Here is a 15,020-nt window from a genome sequence, read left to right as displayed (position 1 = left end):
AATTGCTTTTATGTCACAGTTAACGGGGATATGCCTCATTTCTTCAGCACCTTGCTTACTTCTTAATTTTTGCCAAGCAGCTAAGGCAGCCTCATCTTGATCTTTCCTTTGTTGCTAAGCCACTTTTATTTTTTTTTTTCATTTTATTTTTTCCCCCCTTTCATTCCCGTGGTAAATGTAGAGAAAAACAAAAAATCCCCAACACTTTCCAGCTGAGATTGTGAATTCACTGGACTGTGGGAGTGCAGAATGCTACTGGTCCCTTTGCCTTGTGCTATAGGGTGCCTCTGGTGTAATTAATTTGCTAATCCTGCTTCCTTCCCTTCCTATTTTCCCTTTCCTTCCCCAGGACACGCTCCATGGTTCACTGTGATGAAATGTTGGGGAGGAGCAATTGCTCTCCAACTATTGTGCAAAAAAAAAAGAAAAAGGCAAAACAAACAAACAAAAAAAAAAGCCATCACTTTTCCATTCTTTATATGTTCTGAGTAATTTTTTGTTATCAATTATAAAAGGTATGGAGACTGTGATTTTTTCTTTTTTTAAATTATTGATGTTCTATACATAGTTTGCTATGTGTTGCTGTATTTTGTTCATGGACTACAAATGATGGAAGCTCTTGGAGCAATAGCTGCTGAGCCTGGGGAAGTGCCTGACTGTAATTGTTCTTTTTTTTATTTCATTTTTATTTCACCTTTATTTCATTTTTTTATTTTTTTTTCCCCACACACACACACACAAACACATCCCACCCACACCACAAGCACGTGGCCATGTGTGCACAAGGCTCAGTCTGCAGAGAGGAACTGTTTTTGTTGGGAAGAGTTTTTGACATCAATGAGCAAACTTCTCTATGCAGCAGTTACCAAAAGCACACTGAGTGATTGTGGCATTCCAACATCAGACTTTGCCTGCATTGAAAACCTTAATCTTGTGCCATCCTCTAGGTCTTTTCTTGCTGCCTAATAGCAATCAAGCCTTGTTTTAATTGCATTTTGTGCCAGTGTGTGAATGACTTTGTAAGAATTCCTCAGCCTTGCAGAGTTGGAGAGGACCAGAGCTGGAGGGTGAGAGGCTCTGCCAGGATTGTTCCTTTTGGAGCTTGAGGATGGCTCTTGGGGAGGGAGTTCTGTCCCTCCTGTTGATGCATTCCCCTCTTTGGAGGATTTGCACCCATCCTTGCTGCAGGGTGGTAGCAGTGGTTAATGAATTAATTAATTAATTGTTAGCAGTGGCTGCTGCAGAATGCAGAGAGCCCTGCCCTGGCTGCACTTGGTGCAGCAGGAGAGGAGGAGAGAGGCAGCAGCACCAGTTTGAAGGCAGAACAGATGAAGTTATGAATTCTCAGTGCCACCTGAATCTCCACTGAGCAGGAGGAGAAGCCTTTGCACATAGGAGAGCTTTAAAAAGCTTTTTTTTGCAGGAGCTGAGGCAAATCAAGGTGCTGAAAGGACAGGACAGAGGCAGCAGCACCAGTTTGAAGGCAGAGTGGATGAAATTGTGGATTCTCAATGCCACTGAATCTCCACTGAGCAGGAGGGAGAAGCCTTTGCACATAGGAGAGTTTGGTTTTGCAGGAGCTGAGGCAAATCAAGGTGCTGAAAGGACAGCACAGAGGCAGCAGCACCAGCTGGAAAGCAGAATAGATGAAATTGTGGATTCTCAATGCCACTGAATCTCCACTGAGCAGGAGGAGAGTTGGATTTTGCAGGAGCTGAGGCAAATCAAGGTGCTGCTGCCAGCCTGGAGGAAGAAGTGCATTGGCAAGGCAGGGAGAGAGAGAGGGAAGCAGGAGGTGAGACCCACTGGGTGTGTGTCAGTCACTGATGCTCCTGTTTCAATTCCAACAAGAAGAATTGGGTCCAAATTCTCTGGATCAACCAGATTGCCCCCTCGAAGGCTGCCAGTAGAAAAAAAAAAAAGCCAAAACGAGCTGCACTGTTGGAGGGGGCTGTTGATATTTTGTCTCTTTTGTAGACAGAGCACTACATCAGTGTTTTGCACAACGTTGTAAGAGTAAATCTAACTGTCTGAGATGCTTAAGATGCTTTGATCTAGAACACTAAATCATGGAGGGACATGATTTTGAATCATTCTGTTGCTAGTTCCCTCATTTTCCAGAAGCCTCTGTGTGCTCAGAGTGCTACAGAGCAAAGCAAGCTCTGCTCCAGGTGATTCCAGAGCTCGAGGTGGAACAGTAGCCATGGGACCAACAGCAGAAGAGCCAGTCTGAGGGAAACATAGCATCTCTTTAGACTAGCCATGCTCTGGACTGCATTTAATCCTTGGGAGGAATGAGGAGGGATTCCCATGTGTCAGACAGCTTTGCATCAATTTTACTGCTTTTTTTTTTTTTTTTTTTTTTTTTTTGGTTTTTTTTTGTTTTCATCTTTATGCCAAAATGATCCAGTTTGTAGAAATTGTCTTATAAAGAGGAATTTATAATCATCTTAATGTATTCTATGTGCTGTTCCTCTGAAGCAGACAGCAGAACCAACCTCTTCTGCTTCTGTGATCCTTTTGTAAATGGTTCACACTACAGCTGTTGCCAGCAATGAGCCTGGCACTGAGATACACAGGTTCTTGGAAAATAACTTCCCAGAAGTTTCTCTTTTCCAAGGTGAATGATGGTGGTACTTCCACTTGAATCAGAAACTTTTTTTTTTTTTTTTTTTTTGTCTGGTTTTGTACCTTCCCCTTTCTTTAAGAGCTGCTGCCCTGGCACAGGAGGAGGGATCTTGGCATCTGTCTCTTGCAGAGTGACTCTGCATGGTGGGAAGCTGTGTGCACAAGGATTTGGGAAATGTGAAATGTGCTGCACCTTGTGGGGCACCTCCTGCTTGTGTTGGCCTGAGGAGTGGCTCAGGGCAGGGAGGGGAGGGGAGGGCTGAGCTTTGCTCAGTGGCTCTTGTTGAGTTGTGAAACCTCCTCCTGGACTGGGGTAGGAATGGGTCAGAGCTGTACCTGTCACCTGGAGTTGTCTGTGGCTGTTATCATGTGTGAGAAGATTGCAGTGTTATCAGCACGTGCTTTCCTTAGTGAGCAGCTGCTCGTGTGCCTCCAGCTTGGCCAGTGCAGTGTTCCTGCACAGCTGGCTCCTGTCTCTGTTGGCTGGCAAATGCAAAAGTGCCAAACCTTAAAAACCAAATTTGCCTGTATCAACCTTTCTGAAAGCGAGGCCTGTCAGAGCTCTCTGCAGGCTGAGAGTGACTTTCAGAAGGAAGGTAAAAATTGGGTTGTTGTAGGGAATCCAGAGCCTGAGGAGTTGGGTCTCCTTGCCAACCTCTGCTCCTTGTGCACTTTTAACCTTTGTTCTGTCGAAGAAACCAACATACTTGGAACTAGTTTGAAACTTGAAGCCAGTGAGCAGAGGAGCATCCCTTTTCCTTCACCATCCCATGTGGATTTGGCTACCTGGTGAGCAAAAGCCCCTTCCAGCTGCAGCGTGTCAGCTCCTGCCCTTCCTCCCTCCCTTCTCCTCCACTTGGATTCTTTGGTCTCTTGTTGTTGCTTCCTAGCAATGTTGGCCTTGCGTTCAACTATGGTTTTTCTTCATGTGTTTTATTGGTTTAAAAAAAAAAAAAAAAAAAGACAAAAAATACTTAAAAAAAACAAACAAACAGAAAAAAAAAAAAAAAAAGACCAAAAAAAAAAAAAAAAAAGTACTTCCAGAGTGTGCTGACCATTGTATTGTCCTGTACAGAGCCCAGGTCGTTAGAGTCCAGCAGAGATAAAGTGTGTTATGCAGCACCCAGTTTTTTAAGAGTATGGTTTGTGCCAATGCCCCTTCTTTTAGTAGTGCCAGAGACTCTTTACAAGTGCCAATGTGGTGGAAATTATTTGGTTATACTTGTATATTATAGGATCCTGATTTAAGACAATTTAAACATTATCCTATTTAAAAAGAATACTATATAAAATGCTGTTTTTAAACCTTGTCATTTGCAATGCATGTATTGTTGTGCGTGTTGGGGGGCGGGGAGGGAAGAGGGTAGGGGAAAGGAGTTTCTGAATAAGATGCCCAGTGTCAGGATCTATTCAGACTCCAAACTGTCTCATTCCAGTCCAGGAGTGGGATTGTTTCTTGGAATGATCCCACTCTGACTGCTGGGCAACTCACGCTTATTACAGAAATATCTGATGGAAATTGATTTTCATATCTTTCTCCTGAAATAAACTCTCTGTTTGAAATTGGAATAAATTTTGTTCCTAAAAGCCGTGTGGTGGTTGTGTGTGTGTTTCTTCTCTCCTCTTCCTCCCTGGTACCCTGTGGGATCTGCAGCTCTGCCTCCTGTCAGAAAATCAGGATTCTCAGGCATAGAAACAAAGCATGTTTTGGTAAATAAAAGATATAATAGCCCATAATTACATATAATGCATTTTACCATTAACTCTGAAATGTGAGCAGGGTCTGGTTGGGGGTTTAAGGCACAGGGATGCAATGGTGGCATCTTGGTTTGAAGTTTTCCAGGATTTTGGAGCAGGATTGCTGAGGGTTGGTGTTTGCTGCTGCCTCTTGCAGTGCTGTCAGCCCCTTGCAGGCACAATTCCAAGCAGGAAATCTTGCTGCCAACAGCAGGAATGTTGGTGGGACCAGAACTGCTTCCAGTCTTGTCTGTTAGAAACAGAAATATAAAACATGGCTTAAAATCGTCCCTGACTGTGAAAACTAAAACTTCCACAGAGAGATTTCCTGAGATGGAGTTTATAGAGCTTAATTCCTTTTCTCTGGGCTCATTCTCCAGGAATGCTGCACTAAATCAGCTGGGAGTGGGTAGAGATGGCCAATTTCCTCTCTGTAAAGGTTTCCTGTGTTTTCAGGAAGCTGCAGCTGAGGATGTTCTGCTCCCTCCAAGGTCACTTAGCCCAGGTGAAGCTGCAGCTCCTGAGACGTTTTGTTGGCTCCCACCAGGAAGGGAACAATGGTGTGGTGGCCAGAGCACTGGCAAGGGTTTAAATTGTCATTTTTCTAGCTTTTTGGGTGAGTTTTTGTTGCTTTTCTGAGAGGCTCTGTCCCGTCAGCAGCTGGGGAGCAGCGTCAGTGTTTGTGTCCTCAGTCATGTGTTGTGTTCTCTGCAAAGAGCCAAATCTGCTCTGTTTAAATAAACCAAAGCAACAAGTTGAGGGGGAAAAAAAATGAAGTTTTAACACCCAGTATTTCCAGCTGGGGGAAAATCCTGGGTGTCAAAGGGCTTTTGCAGCCTCAGGTGTGAGTGGGGCCGTTCCTGGAGCAGCCCAGGGAAGGAGGCAGCTGAGGGAACAGCAGGCTCACACTTGCTGCTTTCCCAAGGACCACTCCAGCCCTGGGGCCTTGTGAAGGGTGACCTGAACAGACCCTGGACAGAGCTAAAGAATAAAACACAAAAAATAAAAATAGGGATTTATTCAGAGGCCACAATGGATCCACCTTGGGCAGCACAACCCAAAATGGCCACAAAATGGACAACACATCACAGGATCTCTCACTTTGATCAGTTCTGCTCCATTTGCATATTGGAGTTCATTGTCCCATTCCAGCTTTACCCCGTGCAGTCCCATCCTTGTTTTTCTCTCTCCAGCCCACGTTGTTTGTGCTCTTGGGGCTGAGATTTGGATCATTTGTCCTTGGTGCCCAGCTGGAGCAGGAATTGTTTTGTCTCCCTGCTCTGAGCTCACCATCCCCTCATGTGAACCCAGACCCACACACTAAAGCAGCACAGAATGTGAAAAATAGAAAAACTCAAACCTGAGGTATCACCAAAGGCTGAGAGTGGCAGGTGAGGACCCTCCTGCTCTCCCTCTTGGCTAATGGAGCAAAATTGCCATGAATGTGTTTGTAACATGGAACTGATGATAGTGGGAAGAAATCCTTCCCTGGGAGGGTTGGGAGGAGCTGGAATAGAATTCAGAATTCCCAGAGCAGCTGTGGCTGCCCCTGGATCCCTGGCAGTGCCCAAGGCCAGGCTGGACAGGGCTGGGAGCAGAATAGGAAGAGAAATAGAAATAAGGATAGAATAGAATCTGAAAACTATAAAAAACCAAAACCTGAGGCACCAGCCCAAGCTGGAAAAAGCTTCCCCAGCAGCACAGAGAGCTCCTCCTCACCTCCAGCTCTGCAGTCAGGCTGAAGCTCTCAGCTCCTCCCGTGCCCATCCTGCAGGGAGAGGTCTGGGAACATGGGAGGCTGTGTCCTGAGGCTCCTCCAGTGCCTGGATAATTCCTTTGGCCTCCAGCCTGCCCCAGAGGGAGGGACTCAGCCGAGAAAGCTGCCAGGGCTGGGCTGTGGGCCAGGGGAGTGTCCTGAGAAGGTGAGCTGGCCCAGGGACTGCTGCAGATCACTTCAAACCTGGCCACTGGATGTCCCTGCCCTACCAGAGCAGCTCCTTGGGGTTGTGCTCATGGGCAAAGCATGAAGGAAATAAATTTGTTTTTTATTTTTCATATTAAAAAAATCCCATGTGCAAGAAAAAGGGAAAAGAAGAGAGAATTTGGGATTGTCCTTGGACAACCATCATCCTCCTCTTTCCTTTGAGCTTTCCTTCTGGGGAAGAGAGGGAAACATCTGTCCAGCATAAGAGTAAAATGCCACGTGGAATTTATAAAGCAGGAATATAAAGCCTCCCTCCTGCGCCCCAGGTTTGTCCCCTGTGTTTTCCTGGTCCCACGCAGGGCTCAGGAGCAGCCTGGCCTGTGCAATGGCAGCTGCTGGTGGAACATTTCTGTCAAGAGTTTCTTGAGCCCTGGGCTCAGCCCGGGCTTATCCCACCCCAAGCTGTTTCCTGTGTGCTCTCCCAGTGACACCAGTTTGGTATAATTGTCCTGGAGCTGCTTTATCTCCTGCCATGCAGCCTGACCAGGAAGTCCAGCCTAGTTTAATTTTTGTACCATTCTCCACCACTGTGGCTGGAGAACTCATGGCTTTAGAAGAGTTTTTGTGGCTGAAATGTGTGACAAAACCTCCACATTTGGGCTGTGTGGAGCTTCTGGGTAAGCCCAGCTGCTGAGCTGGGTGAGGATGTGGCTGCTCAGGGACCTCAGCTCTGCCCAGGGCTGTTCCCTGTCCTGAAGCTGCTCCTGGAGCTGCTCCTCCTTCATCTCAGGGGAGCATCTGTAGCTCCTGGCCATGGAAAGAAATGATGGAGCTCCCCAAGGACAGGTCCCTCCTGCTCTGCTGGTTCCATCCTCCCTCCCAGTGAGTCAGGAATTTGGGCTCCAGCTGCCCAAGAGGTGACACAGGAGGAGCACTGGGAATAGAATAGAATAGAATAGAATAGAATAGAATAGAATAGAATAGAATAGAATAGAATAGAATAGAATAGAATAGAATAGAATAGAATAGAATAGAATTAGAAATGAAATAGCATAAGAATAGAATTAGAATAGAATGGAATGGAATTTAATGGAATAGAATAAGTTCTTCTGGGCGGGATTTGGCAGGCTCAGAAAAAGAAGAAATCTCAATATCAGGTTTGCAACCCTTGATTCAGAGCAGGTTAAATGATGTAAAGAACCCTGGGGGTTGAATAGAGTAGAATAGAAATAGAAATAGAAATAGAAATAGAAATAAATAGGATAGGATAGGATAGGATAGAATAGAATAGAATAGAATAGAATAGAATAGAATAGAATAGAATAGAATAGAATAGAATAGAATAGAATTAGAATTAGAATAGATTCTTCTGGGCAGGATTTGGCAGCCTCAGGAAAAAGAAATCTCTTCTCAATATCATCTTTGCAACCCTTGATTCAGAGCAGATTAAATGATGTAAAGAACCCTGGGGGTTGAATAGAGTAGAATAGAAATAGAAATAGAAATAGAAATAGAAATAGAAATAGAAATAGAAATAGAAATAGAAATAGAAATAGAAATAGAAATGAATAGGATAGGATAGAATAGGATAGAATAGAAATAGAAATAGAATGGAATAGAATGGAATAGAATAGAATAGAATAGAATAGAATAGAATAGAATAGAATAGAATAGAATAGAATAGAATAGAATAGAATAGAATAGAATAGAATAGAATAGAATAGAATAGAAATAGAATAGATTCTTCTGGGCAGGATTTGGCAGGCTCAGAAAAAGAAGAAATCTCAATATCAGCTTTGCAACCCTTGATTCAGAGCAGATTAAATGGTGTAAAGAACCCTGGGGATAAGAGGAGCCTTTCCTCAGCTCAGCCATGAATTTGTTTCCAAACTGGAGGAGGTGAATTTTGTTGGATCAGTTTGGAAGTTGTTTAGAGACAGGACCCTGAAGAACAAACCCTGTTGCCAACCCAAAGAGGGCACTCTGGGCATGGAAAACTCAGCAGAAATGTGCTCGAGGTGCTTTCCTTGTGCAACACCACCCACAGCAAAAACCACACTGATAACTCTGCTCAGCTGCAGCTTTTCTTGGTCAGGTGAGTGACCTGGGGACTTTTAGACATTTTGAATTATAAGGTTTGGAAAATATTTGGAGTCTTCACATCTTTGTCCTTGTGTTTTGTGTCCAGTGCTGCCACAGATGTTGGAATGGCCTCTGACAAGTCACCTTTGGGCAGAGGTGAGCACAAGGAAAGGCAAACACTCCCCAGAAATGTTTCTGTAAATGAAATCCCAAACATCTAACGGAAGTGTTTGAGCTCCTCTCGCTTGGTCTCTTTCCAAATTCTCCAGATTAATTTCCTCAGGTTGCAATATGTTTAAGCTCTATTGTAGAAAAGGCAGGGTTTATATATTTTTGTCTTAAAAACCACAACCAGAAATAAAATATTTCCTGACTTGTCAGGCCGTGGCGGGGCTGTGAGGTTCCTCTCTTTGCTGCCAGCATCACTAAAAAGATGACTCAGGGTGCCACAATGAGCACTGCGAGTGCCAGAGGTGCCCTGGGGGGAAGGAAGGTGCTGATTTGGCAGCCAGAGGTGGGATGGGGTAGAATTGAGAGGGGGGAGAGGATGGGAGAGACAAAATCCCACCCAAGGACCAGCTTGGAGATCCCTGGAGGGAGTGAAGAGAGTCCGATCTGAAATCCAGACTGGAGCTCTGTTCTGGAGGTTTAGAGGGCAGAAAATGGAGAAATGGAGGTCGCTGGTTTGGGGTAGAGATCTCCAGTTTGGGATTCAGCTCTTGGAGCTGTGGCTTTCTCCTGAGCTGCTCAGCACTGGAGCCAGGGCCCCAGAGAAATCCAAACAGCACCGGGAAAATGCTTGGAAATGCTGATGAGATTTATTGGTTTTATGTGTTCTCCCAACACTGGGGCTGCAGAGGAGGGGAGAAAGGAGGCAGCAGGATTCAGAAGTTGGGAGAGCAGCCGTGAAGCACTGGGGAGTGTCCTTGGAGCCCAAAATGGGGCAGAGGACACCCAGACATGCCACAAATGGCAGAAATTGCAGGCTGCTCTCTGCATCCCTCTGATCTCCTCATGCAGGGCTTGGAACCCCCCAGACACCCCCTGAGCTGCTGGCACCTCTCTGGGGCTGTGCTGCTGCTCCTCTCCACAGCTGGAGCCACCAAGGGCACAGCAGGGCAGGAGCCCAGGGCACAAACCCAGCCCAGGCAGCTCCTCTGTGCCAGCCCCAGCACGGGCAGAGCTCGCAGAGAAACCCCTGCCACATCCACCAGGAGCAGGGCAGATGTTCCCAGGGAGAAAGGGAATAAAAGCTGGTGAGGATGGGGCTCTGCAGGGTGAGCTCTGCAGCATCACAAGGATTTCATGACACTGTGGACCCAGGGCAGGTAAGGAGCAATGTGGGTGTAGAAGCCAGGCCAGTTGTTGTGCCTGTAGGAGAAGATGCCAAAGGCTTTGTTGTTGCAGACCAGAGGATCCCCAGCATCACCCTGTGAAGAGGAGGAGAGAGATAAATCAGGGCTGGGTGGTGGAGCTGCAGGGAAGGAGGGAGGGAGGGAGGGAGGCTGCAAATTCAGGGCAGGATTTGCCCAGCAGAGCCGGGACTGCAGTGGGTGAGGATAACAGAATCCCAAAATCCCAGAATCACTGAGAATCAGAATCCCAGAGTCCCACAATCACTGAGAATCAGAATCTCAGAATCACAGAATCCCAGAATCACTGAGAATCAGAATCCCAGATTCCCACAATCACTGAGAATCAGAATCTCAGAATCACAGAATCCCAGAGGATCAGAATCCCAGAATCACTGAGAATCAGAATCCCAGAATCCCAGAATTCCAGAATAATGAGGTTGGAAAAGACCTCTAAGATCATCAACTAACACCTCAACCCGACTATAGCACCAAGTGCCATGTCCACTCTTTTTCTAAACACATCCAGAGATGATGATTCCACCACCTCCTTGGGAAGAGCATCCCAGTGCTTGATTATTCTTTTGGTGAAAAATTTCTTCCTAATATCCAATATCCACTGTGTCCTCTGGTTCTGTCAGTGCTGCCTGGTGGAAGAGACCCAACCCCACCTGTCCCAACCTCCCTTCAGGAAGGTGTAGAGAGCAATAAGGTGACCTCTAAGAGAGCAATAAGGTGACCTCTAAGAGAGCAATAAGGTCACCTCTGAGCCTCCTTTTCTCCAGGCAACTCTGCTCCCACAAGGGGCTGGTGGTCGCAGCTTTGTTTGGGAGCAATAAACCTCCATTTCTGCCTTTCTGCTGGCTCCAGACACAAAAGTCCCTCAGACCAACACTGAGGCTCAGGGTGAATCATGGCTGGGACTCCCAGCTCCTCCTGTGCCATGGGAGAGCACAAGGATCCACACGGATCCTGTTGTCAGCGCCTTGCCCCAGCTCAAGCCTCCCCTCCCTGAGCACACTGACCTTTCCAGGTACCTTGGAGGACGAGCTCTGCCCACAAATGAGGTTGTCAGCAAGGCCTGGGTAGTGGTTGAGGCAGTCCCTCGGCCTGGTGATGGTGACAGTGGCCGTCCTGTACCCCCAGCCAGCCAGGCTGCACTCGGTGCCGCCCCGAATTTTGGATTTCTCCAAGGAAATGGGCCTGACGTGGCCATTGCTGCTGGCGTTGCCATTCAGCTGGGTGAGGGCACAAAAAAAAAAAAAAAAAAAACAGAGATAAAAAGAGAAAAAAGAGAAGAGAAAACACAGAGATGAGTGTTTGCCCTGTGATCCACCATGCCCTGGTGCCCCAGGGCTGCAGCTCAGGGTGCTCATGGTTACCTTCAGCAGGAGGATGTCCTTGCCCTCCTTGGGGCTGGTAAAGCCTGGGTAGCTGTGGTACTCCTTCACCTGGAAGGTTTGCCAGCTTCCCTCTCTCCTCTGCAGGCTTTGGGCTCCCAGGATGACACTCAGAGGTTTGTGCCTGGTGACATCGAGCACAGGGGTGTCACCAGCCTGTCCCTGTCCCACCTGGGGACACTGAGGTTCATCCCCCAGGGCATGGCCAGGACAGCCCAATTGCACAATGCAGTGTAAATAGATATTCCCCATGCACAAAATATATTATATCATTATGTAAATATATATATCTATATATATAATATAAATATATGTATTTATATATTATATTATAAATATATATTTATATAACAATAATATATGATATATATAATACATAATACATAATATATAATATATATTATATATTATATAATATATAATAGGTATTATATATTATATATTATATATTATATATTATATATTATATATTATATATTATATATTATATATAAAATAAAATATATAAAAATAAATTAGATAAAATATAAAAGATATAATATATAAAACATAAAATAACATAAAATAAAAATAACATAATAGAATAGAATATATTTATATTCTTTAAAAATGATATATATAATATATAAATATATTATATATATCATTTTTAAAGAAGAATTGGTGGAACCAAGGAGCTCTACCAATGAATGTGCCCAGCCAAGAGGCAGAGCAAGGGCTCCTTTATCTCCTTAATCTCTCCTTTTTCTCCTTTATTTCTGCTTTATCTCCTTTATCCCTCCTTTATCTCCTTTATCTCAGTGCCCAGACCTCAAGCTGGCCACATTTGTTCCAATACTCTCCTTATTCTGGGCTCCACAGGTCCCATGGAAGTTCAAGGATTTCTAAATCAGGATATTTCTTTCTAAACCATTTATCATTTATTTCTAAATAAGAATATTTATTTCTAAATCATTTATCATTTATTTCTAAATCAGGATATTTATTTCTAAATCAGCCCTGGGCTATGTGGGAGCCACACCTGGAAAAATCCTCCTGTCCATCCATACCCCAGCCAGAGGGGTGGAAAAGGGCTGGGCAAGGAACTGGAATATTTTTAGGAACAGAGGAATGGATTTCATAGGGAATAATTCTGCCAGCAGAGATTTTGATGGCAGGAAGGACAAAGCCTGACAGCGAGGGGAGAAACCACCCTGAGCTTCCATTGCTGCCAGCTGGGGGAAACAAAACGAGTCATGGCGGGGGAAAAATCAGGGAAAATACCTGAGGGTGGGCTGGGAGAGAAATGGGGCTCAGGGCTGGGGATGGAAATGGGGCTCAGGGCTGTCCCAGGGGGGTCCCCAGGAAAATGGGGCTCAGGGCTGTCCCCAGGGAAATGGGGCTCAGGGCTGTCCCCAAGGCTGTCCCCAGAGAAATAGGACTCAGAGTTGTCCCCAGGGCTGTCCCCAAGCTCTCCCCAGGGCTGGGAGGGAGATGGGGCTCAGGTCTGTCCCCAAACTGTTCCCAAGATGTCCCCAAGCCTGTCCCCAGGCAAATGGGGCTCAGAGCTGTCCCCAGGGCTGTCCCCAGGGCTGGGAGGGAGATGGGGCTCAGGGCAGTCCCTATCCCCAATCTGTCCCCAGGGTTTTCCTGCCATCCCAGACGTTCCCAGCTGTTGGCTGAGCTGCCTCCAGCTGTGACCCCTCCCCAGAGGAGCAGAGCCCTCAGTGCAGGACTCACTGGAGGCACTGAGCCGCTGTCATCACCCAGGCTGGAGCCACCAGGAAGCCCCCACAGCTCTGGTTGTCCTTGCCCTGCAGAAGGGCCACGTAGGGAGCAGGCTGTGTCCTGGCTTCTCCTCTCTCCCTCCACCTCCAGGGGTAACCTGCAACGGATGGGGATGGGAATGAGGATTTTGGAGGGCACAGAGATGAGATTTATCCATCCCCAACCCACTCTGACACCAGCAAGGGGGATTATTTACAGACACGAACGAGACAGAGCTGCTGTGGAACGTGCCTTGAGCTGTTTTATTTCCCAGCATCAGTCTCATTACATGGTTATGACAATGGAAAGATGCTAGCAGCTCACAATCTAGGCAGCAGGCCAGAAAACTTAATGTTACAACTCACTTTATAAGCTTCTTGACCAATCACACAAAGCAAAAGCACATTGACAGTATTTATATCTGTAGAGTATATATTCTATATTGACAGTGGTTCTATCCAATCACTATAAGCACAGGCACCTTTGGTTAAACAATGCTTGCTTATTTCAAATACAATACTTACTTGTAAGCCTTCAAACACAACGCACAGAGCTCCATTATTAATCTTTAACCTTCCTAATTTCTCACTAGATAAACTTTTCTGTAGCTTAGAGAGTTATTCTAGACAAGCGTTAATACACAGACCATTGTTCTATTCATCCTTGCTTTTCTACAGTTTAAACAGTTTCTCTGCTGAACCTATCTCATGGCTGCTGCTTAGCTCTAATGCAGCTCTGCTGTATCTGAAGCCCGCCTTTTGCAGCTTTCCACAAAACCCTCTGATTTTATAAATTCCCACCCCACTCTACTTACTGCTGCTGGCTGGGGAGCACATCACCAGCACGAGGGGCAGCAGGAGGCTCTGCAGGTGCTCCATCCCAGCCTGCTGTGGGTCCCTTCGGGCTTCTGGGGTCTCACCCCGCTCCCAGCAGGGTTTTATAGCCCGACACCAGACTCCAGGAAACCACAGGAGGCAGACTCATCTGAAGAATCTCTCCACAAGTTGCATGTCTCAGCAGTGCGAGAGGGGAATTCAGTCAGTTCTGGCTTTGGGCACCAGCCCACCTCCATCATGGGCTGATCTGAGGGATCTGACGTCCTTCTAGAGCCAGTTTTAGAACGTTGTGTTTGTTCTGGAAGCTGTGGGCAATGCACCCACCCTCACCTCTTCGACTTCCAGTGAGCTCTTCCTTTGCAGCTTCTCTTCTTGGAAAGCCTCTTGATTTTTATCAGGAGCCCCACATGAGCATGATTTATTTCACCTGATGCATCACTTCCATCCGTTCTAATGATGCCTTGTGAAACCAGACAGAGTTAATTAATTCATTTATTTATTAGGAGGCCTCAGTGGATCCACATTGGGCAGCACAAGGGCCCAGCCAGGGCTGAGCCCGAGATGAACCAAAACAGTCACAAAATGAACCCAAGATGGACCAAAATGGTCACAAAATGAACCCAAGATGAACCAAAATGGTCACAAAAATGGACAACAGATCATGGGGTCTCACATTTCTATAAATTCTGCTCCATTTGCATCTTGCAGTTAATTGTCCAATTACAGCCCCAGCCCATGCAGGGCTGCACCCAAGATAAAACCCAAAAAGTCACAGAAATGGACAACAGGTCATGGTGTCTCTCACTTTTATAAGTTCTGCTCCATTTTTATATTGGAGTTAATTGTCCAGTTCCAGCTCCAGCCCACGCAGTCCCATCCTTCTTGTTTTTCTCTGTTGTTTGTGCTCTTGGGGCTGAGATTTGGATCATTTGTCCTTGGTGCCCAGCTGGAGCAGGAATTGTTTTGTCTCCCTGCTCTGAGCTCACCATCCCCTCATGTGAACCCAGACCCACACACAAACTAAAATACATTTTAGTGTGTACCTGATTTACCGTCTGTAAATAAAATACACACCAAAGCAGCACAGAACCTGAGAAATACAAAAACTCAAACCTGAGGCATCACTAAAGGCTGTGAATGGCAGGTGAGGACCCTCCTGCTATCCCTCACTCTTGGCTAATGGAGGAAAATTGGCATGAATGTGTTTGTAACATGGTTCTGATGACACTGGGAAAAAATCCTTCCCTGGGATGGAATTCAGAATTCCCAGAGCAGCTGTGGCTGCCCCTGGATCCCTGGCAGTGCCCAAGGCCAG

At 46.0% G+C, this 15,020-nt stretch overlaps 1 protein-coding gene across 1 annotated transcript; it reads right to left on the bottom strand.

The window, feature by feature from the left end:
* Positions 1 to 9,663: 9,663 nt before the first annotated feature.
* LOC131093469 (kallikrein-11-like) lies at positions 9,664 to 13,747 on the bottom strand. Its single transcript, XM_058040626.1, has 5 exons — positions 13,684 to 13,747; positions 12,843 to 12,987; positions 11,106 to 11,247; positions 10,761 to 10,961; positions 9,664 to 9,801 (listed from the first exon to the last, which is right to left on the bottom strand). The coding sequence occupies exons 1-5, from the start codon at positions 13,745 to 13,747 to the stop codon at positions 9,664 to 9,666; spliced, it is 690 nt and encodes a 229-aa protein (XP_057896609.1).
* Between the last annotated feature and the right edge of the window lie 1,273 nt (positions 13,748 to 15,020).

Source organism: Melospiza georgiana, chromosome 26 (genome assembly GCF_028018845.1).
Source record: "Melospiza georgiana isolate bMelGeo1 chromosome 26, bMelGeo1.pri, whole genome shotgun sequence".
Taxonomy (NCBI): Eukaryota; Metazoa; Chordata; class Aves; order Passeriformes; family Passerellidae; genus Melospiza; species Melospiza georgiana.
This window is presented reverse-complemented; position numbering and strand designations above follow the sequence as displayed.